This window comes from Trichoderma atroviride, chromosome 7 (assembly GCF_020647795.1).
Source record: "Trichoderma atroviride chromosome 7, complete sequence".
Classification (NCBI taxonomy): domain Eukaryota; kingdom Fungi; phylum Ascomycota; class Sordariomycetes; order Hypocreales; family Hypocreaceae; genus Trichoderma; species Trichoderma atroviride.
The window spans coordinates 2,722,602-2,736,908 of NC_089406.1; the positions used below are offsets into that span (position 1 = coordinate 2,722,602).

Consider the following 14,307-nt stretch of genomic DNA (forward strand, 5'->3'; position numbering starts at 1 on the left):
TGCAACAAAAACAGTCATTAGATGCAAACAAACTGTCGCTGCACGTTGAATATTGAAGATTCTTTAAAATTAGCTTTTTAAGCGTCTTAAGTCTTTCAATCTAGAAAAAAAAGTTTGAAGAAATCATTACTTGTTTATAAGGAGAAAAAAGTTATCTGTCATCAAAGCTGCCAGTATAAATGGCACGCATTAATTCATATCCTATCCACGTCCACCAGGTGTATATATCCATTCCAATTATGCCTCGAAAACCAATGAAACACCATCATCACCAGCAGTCACCACTCTCTCGCCAGTCTGTCCCTGCACGAATCCCAGGACACCACCTCCCTCGCCATCACCTCTGTGGCCTCTCCACTCCTTCAACAAGCCAGAAGCGCCTCCTTCAGCATTGCCCGTTGTTCCACTGACGCGAAGGTCCCATCTTCGTACAACGCCATCCATGCCACAGCTTGTGAGTAGCCATGAGTTGGGCACAAACTCGAGCTTGACAACGGAGTGCTCTTCATGCGCTCCGACGAGGTTCTTTCTGATGGCAAAACGACGTGTGGCGTCGAAGACGGTGATCGAGCCATCAACAGAGCCGGCAGCGAGCAGGATAGTGGGTGGGTTCGTTGAAGCAACTGATATAGCAAGTGACTCAACGCTGTCGGTCTGGGCGTGCAGTGCGGCAAGAATTTGTCCTCCAGTGCTGGGGTCAGCGGCAGATTTGCCGCCTCGGCCTTGTGATCTGGCCGGAGCCGCAGTTGTGAGGCGGGGAAGAGAAACAATCCTGATGGCACCGCCAGCACCACCAGCTGCGACGAAATTGCCCTTGGGGTCGATGGCGATGGAGTACAAGCCGCCCTCAACCTCGAAACGCTGATCCTCGCCCGTAAGTGATACTACCGTCATGCCATTGTCGTTGGCGAGGCCCTGGGCGGCGGCTTGCCCCCATACATCCCATACGTATAAGCTGCTGTCTTCGGAAACTGTAGCCAGGAACTGGCCATCAGCAGTCCACGCTCCGGCCGTGCAAGAGGCCGTGTGCAGGAAATAAGACTGGACAATCTGAAGAGGGTTGGAGGAATCGGAAGGATCAATTGTGTAGACCCAGACAGAGCCGTCGTTGGCGCCCAGGGCGATGGTGTTGGGATTTGAGGCCGATGGGCAGGGCGCGATCCAGTTGATCTCCTCAACCTCTTGCGCTTCTCCGAGTAGAGTGACCTTGAGACCCGCAGATGGCTGAACGTCGGTCTTCCAGGCTTTTATTCTGCCGTCCAGGCCGCCACTGACTAGGACCTCGCCCTGAGGGAGCGTCCAGGCCAAGGTATTGATGGAGTCTGTGTGGCCCTGTAGAGAATACAGGCTCTCGAGCTGAGTCGTCTGGGGCTGCTGGGCTGAGGGATCGCTGGCGTAGCTCGCAGGAAGGACGGGCCGTGACTGAGCGGCCGAAGAGTCGAATAGCCAGCCGGCGCCAGGGGCATCTTCGGCCTCGCCAGCAGAACCGCCGACAGCGATCAGAGAAGGGTGGACAGGGTGCTGCGCAATGGTAAAGAGCGAGTCCTGGGCCAGGTCGAAGAAGGCAATGGAGTCGTTGTGGAGGATGAGCTCCTCGTTGTCTGAGTCCATGGCGAGATCATCTTCGTTGGCAATCTCCTCGCCTACTTCCTCAGCGTCGAGAAGGTCGTCGTCCATCTCATCTTCGGGGTGGTTGGAAGCAGACATGTTTGCGATGCGATGCGCTGCGATGCGATGCGCTGCGATGCGATCGTGAGCTGTGAGGAATCGAAGATGAACGAGGGCGGAATCTGGCAGAGGATATAAATATTCGAACAATAATGCCAGCGGCGAAAGGAGAACCAAACGCGAGTGTTTCGGTTTCCGGAAGGAGTTGCCCTGTTGCTTCCTGCTTGATAAGCAGAATCTTTCGGCTTCCTGATGCTGGTTCGGTTTTTTTTTTTTTTCGCCATCGACCCCTCCCCCCGCCAAAGGTCCAGTACCGACGTAAGGCTTCAGAACCCCACCAAATTTGGCTGCTCTAGCTGGTGGGCTCATTCCCTGCCAGTCGACATGATCTTGAATACTGTAAAGTACAAATTTCTTTTATTCTCAGTTGGCAAATGCCTTTTTTTTGTTTTTTACTTGAAAAAAAGTGTTCTATATGATCGCAAGAATATTCATAGTGTCGAGTGCATTGTATTCATCGGCCACAGGGATATCACGTCATGATAACTCGAACTCGAATGTCTATCTTTTTGGTGCATCATGGCACGCCGTAGGTAGTATTATATACCTATATAAAAACAAGTAAAAAGGCTTCATTAAGAGCCCTTTTCTTTTTAAATCTCGCTTAAAACCCCAAAACTCCTATACCAGACCAAGTTTCCCTTCATTAAAGGCATATAGAGGCACGTCCTCATCCATCAAGCACCTCGACCCAATTCTGCTCGGCCTGCCGTCTTCTCCATCTCTCCTCAGCGGCCTCTCTCAGAATTCTCTCATCTTCGCCAACTTCCGCCGCCTGGTCTGCCAACTCCTTAATCTGGTACTTCACAGCCTGCACTAGCATCTTATGCCAGCCGCTATGGATCTTGCACCGCTTGCGCTCGCACATGCCCCTGACCTCGTCGCCCTCTCCGAGAGGATCTCCAACTTTTGATGCCTGGAAGATGGCCTCACCTTCGGGCGACTTGACAAAAGCGGCAAAAGCGTCTCGTGCGCAAATGGTATCAAGTCTCTGATCGTAGCCGCAAATATCCTCCGCAAATAAGCCCGCGTTGATGGCGGCTCGACGGCGATCTTGGACCAGTTCGACGAGGGTAATCATCTTTTGGCAGAGAAGTGTCTCTTCGGCCAGCTTGAATCTAGCATGTGCTTTTTTAGCCAAGTAGTCCTTCTCTTCTTCTGTTAATATTTGAGCCAGACGTTCTTCAATCCCTGTGAAAGTTGTTAGTAAGAGAAGAAAGTCTCGATGGCACAAGCTATACAAACACATACCAATCTCATCGCCATTCATTTCTGACTTTTGGCCTGAAAAGGGAGCTCTCAGAGTCCAGGATCCATCCCCATCAATTGTCGCAAGATCGCTGCTCAGCAGTGCCATGAATTCTTCTTGAGAGAGCTCATCGCTGAGCGCGGCTCTGGCTTTCGCTTTGGGTAGTCTGGCCAGCATGCGCTCCCACCATGTCTGAGCATGTTCGTCCGAGCAAAACACGCTTGGTGGGCTGTGATTGAGGCGAGCTGCTTTGCGGCACGAGCCTAGAGTGCAAGTCTTCTTGTAGAGTGTCATGAGGTTGTCCGTCGTGCAGTTTGGGCAGATGAACTTCTCAATCAGACTCTCGCCGACGTCCTTGGCGATATGCACGCACTCTCCGTGAAACCAGTCTTCACACCTCTCGCAGCAAATCATCCAGCGGTGGTCGTCCGGTCCTCTACAGAGGCAGTATGGCCCATTATCAGACTCGTCGTCTTCATCAGATGCATCCTCTGCCGCGGTACTGTTGGCTTCCGTCGACTTTGCAGATTTTGGCTTTTTAGGCTCCCGCACTGATTTGGGGCGCTTGGGGGCCTTTTTAACGGTTGAGGCCGTCCCCTTCTTCTTTTTAGCAGCGGATGTTGGGCCAGCCATTGGTGGTGGTGCATCTGTCATTTCTGCTGTTTCTGTGGAAGGCAAGGGAGTCGAGGATTTAAACGCCGGGATGGTCTCAGAAAAAGGCGGCATCGGTGAATTCACCGCGCTCTCGCTTTTGATATCCTCATCGATGAGCTCGAATCGCGTTTCCATGATGTAGGGCCCCGCGCTTCCCCGGGAGGGCTCCATTGTTCAGGCTTTGTAAATGAGAATACGGCCGCCTTTGGATGAATTGTCCCCTAGCCAACAAACAATTGCTGCGTCACCCTGGCCTCTGTACAATAGGTACACAATACAATTGACACGGACAATCAAACCACGTTGATCTTTGAATCAGAAATATATGACCGCAGAAATTTACAACAATCGCCTCACATTAGTGTTTTTGAGATATGTGAAGGGGACAATGTATAGCAAAAGCCGTATACTGCTTGTAGATGGAATTTCGGCCTGACTAAGCGCCACGATGGGCATCTTGGATCGACTTCGGCAGATATCCGGCGGCAGCAGGTCTTAGTCGCATTATTAAACAACTTGCTCAATTGCAGCGTTGGTGGGGCAGCATCTGACGATATTTAAGAAGCTGGCGCAGGATTCCTCGGCCTCAGTCTCTACACTGAAGCTGCGCAGAGCGACAATCAGAGCAGAAACCATGTCGCACTCAATGTTTGCCTCGTCAAGGGCCCTTCAAGGCGCCCTGCGAAAGCTGCCTGCGCAACAATGCCAGCGATGCATCTCCAGCAGCGCATTCCAGCCGAAGCAGCTTCGGCCTGTCCTCCCGCGAGTGCCAGTTCAGTCCCGACAGCCGATTACACAGAAGCGAACGAAATACAAGACAATCGAGCAAGCAAAGAGTCGGTATAGCACAGGGGTATGAGAAATCTCTTGGTTTTTAAAGGCTCTGGAGCAGCCTCGGCGGCTTCAAGCCAACGATGTGAGCTACAAAGTGCTGACTTCTTGCGCAGCCCTTCTCGTGGAAGGCAGCCATCTTGTTTGTGGCTACATGTGGTGGATTGGTGTGGTACTTTGAATTTGAAAAAGAGCGCATGCAGCGAAAGAGAGTGGCAGAGACAACCAAGGGCGTTGGCCGTCCCAAAGTCGGAGGACCCTTCGAGCTTATTGATCAGAACGGCGAGAAGTTTACCGACGAAATGATGCGCGGCAAGCATTCACTGGTAAGCAAGCAAACAATGAGCAAGTACAACATGTGACGAGATTCTAACTTGATTTTATCTTGACAGGTTTACTTTGGATTCACACGCTGCCCCGATATCTGCCCGGAAGAGCTCGACAAGATGGCCCGCATGCTGGAGATTGTCGATGCCAAGATCCCCAACAACGGACTGCTCCCCATCTTCGTGACCTGCGACCCGGCGCGCGACGACCCTGCAGCGCTCAAGGACTACCTTGCTGAATTCAGCCCCAACCTGATTGGCCTGACAGGCACCTACGATGAAATCAAAGAGATGTGCAAGAAATACAGAGTGTACTTTAGCACGCCGCGAGACGTCAAGCCTGGACAGGACTACTTGGTCGATCACAGCATCTACTTTTACCTGATGGACCCCGATGGCGACTTTGTGGAGGCTCTGGGACGACAGCACTCACCGGAAGAGGGTGCGAAGCTGTTGACCGATCACTTGAATGACTGGAAGAGAAGCCATTAAAACGACTGATGCCATGACGGAAAGGAAAAGCGCAATATAAAAGGACTTGTAAAAGTAGTGTACCACTAAGCCATAGAAGGGTGAAGGATGCCTGTCTAGCAATTAACCACTCAATCTTGATACAACGAACATGCTATTATTCTTGGCAAAAGTGAATATTAGACGAATTACCCAAAGAAATATGGAAAAAGTCTCGTCAAGTTGAGTCACGCCGGGCGTGGATTATCTATACTATCGCGGGGAGATTTAGACTGTGGAGATACGGAGCTCCCCGGCCAGCATCGGGCGGCTGCGACTTTGCGGCTTCTCAAACCTGCTTCAATTACAACTGAGATTCTGTGATTAACAGCGCCGGGTCTTTGGCACAGTTTCAGCGGCAACTCTACTCTAGCACCTGTTACTGATATCTTTGCGATCGAGATTGAGCGGTTTTATACACCAAAAATGTCGCGCGCGAGGGTGTTGAGCCGATGCCGGCTGATCCCTGGGTCGCAGCTTGGCTTTGTCGCCCAGCCATCGCCGGCTTTCAGCAGCTTCCGCGTGAGTGCAACTCGATCAAGCACAAGCAAGCGAGGATTTCACGTTGCATCATCATTACGCGAAAAGATTCAATCGCCTTCAACTGTGAAACAGGGCGCAGTGAATGGCGATGCGCACAAGGCGTTATCGGAGATTGCCTTTGCCTTTGAGTATGAAGCTCTCCAAAAACCCCCCATCTAATATGCTTTACCCCCGTCATGGTCCAAATGGTCATACAGAGTACCTAATTGCAGGCTTATAACTAATCATAGCGGATTCACAGCATCGATGGAGTTTTGTACCAGGGCTCAAGGCCAATTCCAGGAGCTCGCGAGATGCTGAGGAAGATTAGGACGCATGATGCTCGATATGTTTTCCTCACCAATGGCGGCGGCAGTCATGAAGACGCCAAGTTCAGATCCTTGTCTAAGCGGCTTGGGATGTCGGAGGACGAGGACGTCATCCGCAACAGGATCATCCTGTCGCATACGCCGATGCGAGGGTGGGATGAGCAGATGAAGAAGCAGGGGACGGTGCTGATTACGGGATCTCACCCAGAGACTGCTCGCAGGGTAGCCAATGAGTCGGTGCCAACCCATGCCCCCCTTGTGACGTCTTGGGTAGAAGAGCTATACATACATACTGACACAGAGGCGGGCGCAGATACGGGTTTGAAAGGGCCGTGACACCTGCAGACATCATCGAAGCCAATGACAAGGTATATCCGTTTGACAACTTGAGAGAGAGTCTTCACAAGGAATCAAGGCCTCTTCCCGACGGCAAGATTGTATCAAACACAATCGATCCCTACAGCAAGGACGTACCGGCAAATGCGCTCAAGATTGACCAGATCCTTGTCTGGAACGACCCGAGGGACTGGTCCCTGGACATCCAGGTGATCCACGATCTGCTCATCTCGCATCGCGGCTATCTGGGCACCATCTCCGACAAGAACGGCAACTCGTCACTCCCCAACAATGGATGGCAGCAAGACGGCCAGCCACCCATCTGGATCTCCAACCTGGATTTGCTGTGGAAGACGGAATACCCCGTCAACCGCTTCGGCACTGGCGCCTTTGTCGAGGCGCTCAAGGGCGTGTGGGCCGCATCGACGGGTGGCGCCGAGCTGCAGTTCAGCGCGCTGGGCAAGCCATTCCGACACACTTACCAATACGCACACGACAGGCTGCTGAATCACCGCGGCCAAGGCGACAAGAAGCGCCCGCTGAAGAGAGTGTACATGATTGGCGACAACCCGGAAAGCGACATCCGCGGCGCCAACGAGTTTGCGCCCGACGACGGCACGCAATGGATCTCGATTCTGGTCAAGACTGGAGTGTGGAAAGAGACGGCGGCGCAGAGAGAGCCGAGGTACAAGCCCGCGGTGGTTGTCGACGATGTTGTTGAGGCGATTGCATGGGCCATGAGGAACGAGGGAGTGGAGGTGACGAGGGACTGGTTGGCTGCTAGCGAGGAGGACTGGGTCTGAAGGCAGCTCGCTTTGTCGCTTTTTCTTTGTCTCGGTGTAGACGATTACTGTTTGCTACGCCTAATTAGAGCCGTCACAGCATTAGAGCCAATAGAACGAAATAGAACTGATGGACTGGCGTGGGATTAAGTGCGCACGCGAGCAGCAAAACCGTCCCTTGCCGAGATAAGAAAAAGTGGGTTTGGGGGACAGGCCTCAGCGCCTTGGAGGCACGCATGAGATTTCCTCTTGCGGCGACCGAGAGACAAGAGGCCGTCAGGGCTATTTGCTGATTGAACATGCATTGTGCAGCAGAAGAGAGGGAAAAGGAGGCTGGGTTTGTGTTTTGTTGGGATCAAGTGAGAGTTAGTGGTGCTACTATTGGACGATTCTATCCGTCTTGGGTAGGTCCATGTAGAGAGACCCCCAAAATCACATGTCTGCAGCTGGATGCATTTACGTACATGTACGGATTACCTGTGTGTACTCTATTACTAGTTCAAGTTTGTTGGCCTGCCACCATTTGAACCTATACTGGCAGTTTGGCAGCGCAACGGGCCGGGGTACGACGCCTCAAACTCTCTAGATGGAAACATTATATCGTCATAACGTGCAAACAACGTGGAAGCCAGTTGTAAACGTGAAAAAGAGAGCCGTGTGTGAGCAAGTCGGCGCAGAGACAAAGCCACGGTGCTGCCCGTACGTCATTTGGTTGGTCCCTTCGCGCTTTAGCCTCCTGAGGATCCCTCCTCTAACAGTCAGGCCTAGTTCGAATCCTGGATCCCTTATCAGGGCCTTTTTTTTTGGGTAACACAGAATAACGTGGCGTTCGCATAGACCGTCCTAGGCCTTTTGTCGAGCTTGTTTAACCCCCAGCCAAAAATTACCGTCACTGGTCACGAGCGCTGCTGTCGTACGCTCCCAGGCCTTTTTTTTCTTTTCCACACATTCATTCTTTTCCCCCTCTTTCTCTTTTCTCGTTTTCTCTTAGACGCAGTCTTGATTTTATTCTCTTTCTGTTATTGCCATTCAGGTGATATTCATTGTGAAACTAGCGGTCATCTAGAAGCAACGACTTGTTGCCACTTGCAACTTTCTCTCCGACCCTCTCTTTTCTGAGACCCCCACGACCGACGACTCGTTCGCGTCCTCGCTTAGAACCTTTGCGAAGCCCAAGACACACAGCTGCCACATTCCTCTCTCGCGACCTTTGCAGGAAATTCCTCCCTTGCATTCGCTCCAATGGCCGAAACGCCAGGCACGCACCCTCCGACGCCTTTGCGCTCGGCTCTCAAGGCCGACGACGAAGCAGTTCGAACTCCGCCTGCCAGCGGCACTCTCAAAGGTACGTGGACAATATGATTTCGCAGCCAGTAGAATCGAAGGAAACTACGTTGCCTTGATCTACGAATTTGGGCGCTCGAGGAAATATTCGTTTGTAGACTGGACAATGCCTCAAGGGGGACTTTGGGTGGCTTTTGGGTGCTGCGATGCTGCGACTATCATGACAAGCTCGCCTGATGCAGCGGGGTTCAAGCTGGTGGGGTGAATACGTTATGGACCTCTGCGTGCGATTTCCTTTGGGCGCCTTTCTCGTCGTGTTATCATAGGCCGATGAGGTAAAAATCGGGAGACGGAGATGTGGAAGACTTTGCCGGCCCTGGGCTTACACACGTCACAGCAGTGCAGATTGCCGACCCCGTCCCCGAGGACTACATTGAAGATGATTCGCATCACGGCAAGCAGCGCCGTAGTCTGCAGACGGCCCCCACTCGTCGACTCAGCGGCCGGCTTTCTGCGAGCGCCTCGCCAGCTTTGCGGCCGGTGGAGGATTCGGCACTGACGTCGCATCACCATAACCACCGTCGGAACCACCAGAGCGAGAGGATATTGGCGCAGGTTGGAGAATGGCTGGAGCGCGAGCGCAAGAAGATGGCCACGAGGAAGCTGAAGCCTCGTCGGCGCAAGTCGAAATCACCGCCATCCGACCAGACCATTGCGGCTACAGATAAGGCTGCGGCTGAGTCTCCTGGCCAGCCTTCGCGCGAAAGATCGAATTCCACGAGCTCACAGTCGAGCGACATCTCTTTTGACGGCTTGCAGCATATCTTGGAGACGTCAATGGCTTCCATAGGACTTACTTCGCTACCGAAATACAGCCCGCGAATCGGTCCCAAGCACCGCCGACCAGGTTCGCGCACGTCTTTGCACCGCACGGCCTCTTCCGACACCGACTATGTTGATGGCGATGCTATCGTTCCCAGCTGTGACGCTTGGCTTGATAACTCCAAGACCATGAGCTACACTGGAGGGAGCGCCAGCGCGGAGGATCTTTCGGTCAAGGTTGAAAAAGAGAAGGAGGCATGGACTACTTTCAAGAATGAGATCCTGCGGATAGCTCACACGTTGAGGCTCAAAGGCTGGCGCCGTATTCCTCTTGGCAGCGGCGAGGCCATGGCGGTGGAGCGACTGAGCGGTGCTCTGACAAACGCCGTATATGTCGTCACTCCGCCGGCTGGGCTCCCACAGCTTGATGGAAGGAAGCCTCCGACAAAAGTCTTACTTCGAGTGTATGGGCCACAGGTGGAGCATCTCATTGACCGAGAGAATGAGCTGCAAGTGTTGCAGCGACTTGCGCGCAAGAAGATTGGTCCGCGCCTGCTGGGAACCTTTAAGAATGGCCGGTTCGAGCAGTTTTTCAATGCCTTTACGCTGACCCCGCTGAATTTGCGAGAGCCGGAGACATCGAGGCAGATTGCGAAGCGTATGAGGGAGCTGCACGAGGGAATCGAAGTGCTGGTGCACGAAAGGGAGAATGGTCCTTCTGTCTGGAAGAACTGGGACCAGTGGCTGGATAATGTCGGCCGCATCACCAGTTTCTTGGATAAGGAGTTGGACAATACCCCGGAAGGAGAGAGAAGAATCTCTGCTGCGCAAGCTTGGAAAGCTAATGGTTATGTGTGCGGAGTGCCTTGGGAACAGTTTAAAGATGTAGTGATGAGATACAGAGCTTATTTGAACGGCTGCTACAAGGATAAGAGGGCTCTCAAGGACCGGCTTATTTTTGCGCACAACGATGTAAGGATTCCTTCTTTTTTCTTTCATCCATCTATATATATACTTGCCAAAGCTGACTCAATTTTCCAGACTCAATACGGCAATATTCTGAGGATCCGCCCTGATGATGAAAAATCACCACTCCTTCAGCCTGCCAACAAGCACAAACAGCTCGTCGTCATTGACTTTGAGTACGCAGGCCCCAACACAGCTGGACACGAATTTGCCAATCATTTCACAGAGTGGATGTACAACTACCACGACCCCGTGGCTCCCTTTGCCTGCCACGCCGATCGTTATCCGAGCTTAGAAGAGCAGAAGCGATTCATCAGGGCATATGTAGACCACCGCCCCCAGTTCCCGCTCGCCAGCTCGACACCTCGCATGACGCCCGTCGACAGCGGCGCTCCCAGCGGCACGGCCACGCCATCTCTCCAGCCGACGGCGTCCAGCAGCTCCATTGTCGACTTTATGCTCGACGCTCGCTACCCCGGCGGGGACTGGAGCGCCGTCGAAAAGGCGCGCGAGGAGCAGATTGACCAGCAGGTTCGGGAGCTCATTGACGAGGCCAGGCTGTGGCAGCCGGCGAACAGCGCGCAGTGGATTGCCTGGGGCATCGTGCAGGCTAAAGTGCCTGGTCTTGATGGGAACCCGGCTGACGAGGAGCCTGGCGCGGACGAGTTTGATTACTTGAGCTATGCGCAGGAGCGGGCCATGTTTTTCTGGGGTGATTGTGTGCAGCTGGGGTTGGTGAAGTTGGAGGATTTGCCGGAGGGGTTGCAGGCGAGGGTGAAGCTTGTCAAGTATTAAAGCAAGTCTGTTTTGCTATCTAGTGTGTAGTTGTATAGTGGAATTACGAGCGAGGCTTTTTTTTTTTTTTTTTTACTGAGATGTATTATTAGATGCCTGTGATTTTGATGATTAGCGATAGGCGGTGGCGCTCTTTTCAAGTGTAAAGTTGAAGTATACAGATTCTACATGTAGACCATTTTGACATATAGAGACGTGAGCAGCAAGAGAGTCAAAAGGTAGATTGAGAAAACGATGTGTATATATGCATTGCATGAATCGACTCGGTATCCCATGTATAAATACAATCATGCACGCGTGCGCCCGTGTCCCACTCATGCATCCAGCTTCAAGCCCTCCAGCATGGCATCAATCTTTTGCAGCAGAATCTGATAATTAATCGCATCCGACGCAAATTCATCTTCTGCCGTCTCTCCGTCCAACGTTCGCATGGCATCTCCTCCTTCTCCAGTCTGGGTGCTGTCATCCTCGCTCTTTTTTGTTTCAGCAGCGTGATGAGGAGTTGTCGTTTCGCCATTGACGGCGGCATCAGTTTCCAACCCGTTCTTTGCTTCTTCAGGCTGAGCATCTGGTGCACCGTCTGCCAGCGCCGCGGCCAGTTGCGCGTTAATCTCGCCTTCTTCGTCCATCATGTCTTCGAGGCCGGCGTCTTCGAAGCGCAGGCGGAAGCGTTCTGAGAGGTAGTACCGGATGTCGTCCAGCAATTCAATGGTATCCGTCTCTTCACGCTTCTGGATACGCTCTGCGCTCTCTCTGATGAGCTCGTGGAAATCTGGCTCGTCAATGTAGTACTCTAGACGGTGCGCCAGGTATCGCGCCGCAAACTCCTCCAGGCGCTGGACTCTCAGGTCCCAAGCCGCGTGGATCACGTCGTAGATATTGATGGGCTCTACCTCTACGATTTCACCATTCTCACCATTGCCAATGTGCGTGCGGTCGATGAGGGCGTTTTTGGAGCCGCTGCCGAGGGTGCTGATGGCGACGGCGGCCTTGTTCTTGAGGCTGTCGAGGAAGAGCATGTCGGCAGCGTAGAGAAGATCCAAGGCGTGTTCGAGGGGGCATGTGGCTGTTTCGGTGTAGAGAAATGAGAGGATGAGCTCCAGGACGGCGGGCGGGCAGTCGACGGTGACGACGTGAAGATGGTTGGACTTTTGGGACTCGACGAAGTCGCCCGAGAACATCTTGTCAAAGTATTCGCTGCGGATGAGCATGGCCTTATGGGCGGGATATAGCACTGACTTGCGCGTCTTCTTGGTGCCGTTGGTTGTTTGTGACGGGCCAATGGGTATGCCGGTGCTGATGTAGCCATTTGATGTTGAATCCTTGTGGTCATCGGCTTGTTCGTCCGCGGTATCAGGCTCGTCAGCTCGCAGCAATATGTCTGCAAAGATGGAGTTGTCGTATTTCCATCGGACCTCGTCGACCCTGTCAATGTCCACAACCATCTTGTGCCCAACAATGCTCCGCTGGAAAAAGTCTCCTATCTGATTCCTTGCTCTCTCAACCTCATCCTCGTACCGCTGCCGCGCTAATCTGCGATCATTGCCCACCAAGATGGCCTCCCAGAGCTGTTCGATTTCAAGCAGCTTGCTGATCTTATCCAAGCCCTTGGCAACCTCTTCCTCGGTGGTGGCGCTTCCTGGCGGAGCAAGATCCTTGGGTAAGTCGCCCAAGTAGATGTAGCGAACGGCAATCTGGAACGCCTCCACTGGAATAGACGACGACAGTTTATACAGCGTGGTCTCCGGTGCTACCTCCAGTTTCCGGCGGAAATACGGCGTCCGGGAGGCCAGCAGGAACTTGTGCAGGTTGAAGGACCGGTTGCCGGCGTCGAGCGAGATGTCGGCCGTCTGCGGAGCCGGCCGGCCCAGTAGAGTGGAAATGTGTGATGACCAATACACATAGGGATCTGAGCTCTTGGAGAAGTCGTACTGCAGGAGGAGATTGCGGATTCGGTCGTTGAGGGCGTTGTAGATGCAGCGCTCGCCCTGGAATGTGTTTCTCTCGGCGAGAGCGCCTGTAGTGGGTGAGATGTATGAGTGAGTGAGCTCTTCATGGTGTTGAGTTTAATGCTTGAGGAGGGGTTCGGTGGATATGTTATGAGGAGCATTGACGAGAGATTGATTATTAACAAAAAAAAAACAGGACAAGGCAAATAAAGATGAAATAAGACGTACCTGCTTCTAATAAAACCTGAACCAACTCATAATGCCCACACAAGCTAGCCTAAGTGTTCCTCATCGTCAACTTCTCCCCGCCGTTAACTCCGACAAGACGCAAAACTCACCAGAATCAACGGCGTGTAATCAAACTTGTCCTTGCCGTTGATATTGACGCCCATGGAGATGAGTTGCTGGCATTTCTGCAAATCGCCCTGCCGACATGCCAGCAGGAAATCGTGAAACTGCGCACTCGTGTCGAGGGGGTTCTCGTCTCGCAGCACGCCGCTTTTTATCAGCAGGCTCTCTTCGCCCAGTTTGCCTTCCAGCTCATGCTTTCCCAGCACCATCTTTTACTACTTTTTTTATGCCTGAGAAGAAAAACAAGGGAAAACCGAGAAGAAGAAGAAAAAAGGGGGCAACGCAAGGAGAGACTTGGATGATATGGAAAGTGATTTCAATGTCGCTTTGAGTGTTATAAGAAGCAGTTTGAAATAAGAGGTGAGGATTATGTAAAGTGGCTAAAAAAGGCGAAATGCTTCTCGACGGAGATAATTTTGCCGCTTATCTTGGATGTCATCGGAGCTGCCAACAAGGAAGGGCCCACCGGTCTTTGGTGTAAGACATGTCTGTTTTTTGCATCAATTACATATTCTTACTCTTCTTATAGAATAATGCTGGTTATAGGCCATACAACCACGTCGTCTTTGCCTGCCTTACCCTAAAGCTCATTGAATTTCCCGTCGTCTCGTAGACCGCTTCACAGCATCTCATATAATTGCGCCACGTTCTGGCTGACAAGCCACACGACGGGGCAGGTGGCGCCGCGACTTTGGCTCTGCATTATCGATAGGCGGCTATATCGCGGGTCTTTCCTCTTTGGGCCCGTTGCCATGGCACCGGCGTCCACTGTTTACATCAACTGACTTGGGCCCCCAGTCCTTTAGCGTCGACGAATTGGCGGAACCAGGGTCCCTTTTTGGGCGCATCCAAAGCAAAAGCGCACGCACGAGC

The 14,307-nt window shown here is 52.6% G+C and overlaps 6 protein-coding genes across 6 annotated transcripts; 3 read left to right on the forward strand and 3 right to left on the reverse strand.

The window, feature by feature from the left end:
- Window positions 1–237: 237 nt before the first annotated feature.
- TrAtP1_012896 (uncharacterized protein) lies at window positions 238–1,707 on the reverse strand (the record flags this gene model as incomplete). The annotated part of the gene is made up of 1 exon (XM_014088591.2): window positions 238–1,707. One exon carries the CDS (start codon window positions 1,705–1,707, stop codon window positions 238–240), a length of 1,470 nt encoding a protein of 489 aa, XP_013944066.1.
- Window positions 1,708–2,233: 526 nt separating this feature from the next.
- Window positions 2,234–4,051, reverse strand: TrAtP1_012897 (uncharacterized protein). The gene is made up of 2 exons (XM_014088592.2): window positions 2,980–4,051; window positions 2,234–2,919 (listed from the first exon to the last, which is right to left on the reverse strand). Exons 1-2 carry the CDS (start codon window positions 3,800–3,802, stop codon window positions 2,399–2,401), a joined length of 1,344 nt encoding a protein of 447 aa, XP_013944067.2. The 5' UTR covers window positions 3,803–4,051; the 3' UTR covers window positions 2,234–2,398.
- Window positions 4,052–4,170: 119 nt separating this feature from the next.
- On the forward strand, window positions 4,171–5,445 carry TrAtP1_012898 (uncharacterized protein). The gene is made up of 3 exons (XM_014088593.2): window positions 4,171–4,484; window positions 4,579–4,788; window positions 4,855–5,445. Exons 1-3 carry the CDS (start codon window positions 4,266–4,268, stop codon window positions 5,278–5,280), a joined length of 855 nt encoding a protein of 284 aa, XP_013944068.1. The 5' UTR covers window positions 4,171–4,265; the 3' UTR covers window positions 5,281–5,445.
- A 279-nt stretch (window positions 5,446–5,724) lies between these two features.
- Window positions 5,725–7,288, forward strand: TrAtP1_012899 (uncharacterized protein; the record flags this gene model as incomplete). The annotated part of the gene is made up of 3 exons (XM_014088290.2): window positions 5,725–5,969; window positions 6,083–6,382; window positions 6,463–7,288. The coding sequence occupies 3 exons, from the start codon at window positions 5,725–5,727 to the stop codon at window positions 7,286–7,288; spliced, it is 1,371 nt and encodes a 456-aa protein (XP_013943765.2).
- A 1,221-nt stretch (window positions 7,289–8,509) lies between these two features.
- On the forward strand, window positions 8,510–11,134 carry TrAtP1_012900 (uncharacterized protein; the record flags this gene model as incomplete). Its single annotated transcript, XM_014088594.2, has 3 exons — window positions 8,510–8,612; window positions 8,949–10,345; window positions 10,415–11,134. The coding sequence occupies 3 exons, from the start codon at window positions 8,510–8,512 to the stop codon at window positions 11,132–11,134; spliced, it is 2,220 nt and encodes a 739-aa protein (XP_013944069.2).
- A 204-nt stretch (window positions 11,135–11,338) lies between these two features.
- Window positions 11,339–13,981, reverse strand: TrAtP1_012901 (uncharacterized protein). Its single transcript, XM_014088262.2, has 3 exons — window positions 13,422–13,981; window positions 13,312–13,360; window positions 11,339–13,151 (listed from the first exon to the last, which is right to left on the reverse strand). Exons 1-3 carry the CDS (start codon window positions 13,641–13,643, stop codon window positions 11,449–11,451), a joined length of 1,974 nt encoding a protein of 657 aa, XP_013943737.2. The 5' UTR covers window positions 13,644–13,981; the 3' UTR covers window positions 11,339–11,448.
- Window positions 13,982–14,307: the final 326 nt, after the last annotated feature.

Excerpts from the sequence above, each read along its gene's own strand:
- TrAtP1_012897 (XM_014088592.2), bottom strand. The coding sequence starts at position 3,802 with ATGGAGCCCTCCCGGGGAAGCGCGGGGCCCTACATCATGGAAACGCGA. Across the intron at positions 2,920-2,979 it reads AATGAATGGCGATGAGATTG|GGATTGAAGAACGTCTGGCT; the intron begins GTATGTGTTTGT and ends CAACTTTCACAG.
- TrAtP1_012901 (XM_014088262.2), bottom strand. The coding sequence starts at position 13,643 with ATGGTGCTGGGAAAGCATGAGCTGGAAGGCAAACTGGGCGAAGAGAGC. Across the intron at positions 13,361-13,421 it reads ATTACACGCCGTTGATTCTG|GCTAGCTTGTGTGGGCATTA; the intron begins GTGAGTTTTGCG and ends AGGAACACTTAG. Across the intron at positions 13,152-13,311 it reads TCAGGTTTTATTAGAAGCAG|GCGCTCTCGCCGAGAGAAAC; the intron begins GTACGTCTTATT and ends CACCCACTACAG.
- TrAtP1_012898 (XM_014088593.2), top strand. The coding sequence starts at position 4,266 with ATGTCGCACTCAATGTTTGCCTCGTCAAGGGCCCTTCAAGGCGCCCTG. Across the intron at positions 4,485-4,578 it reads AGAGTCGGTATAGCACAGGG|CCCTTCTCGTGGAAGGCAGC; the intron begins GTATGAGAAATC and ends CTTCTTGCGCAG. Across the intron at positions 4,789-4,854 it reads TGCGCGGCAAGCATTCACTG|GTTTACTTTGGATTCACACG; the intron begins GTAAGCAAGCAA and ends TTATCTTGACAG.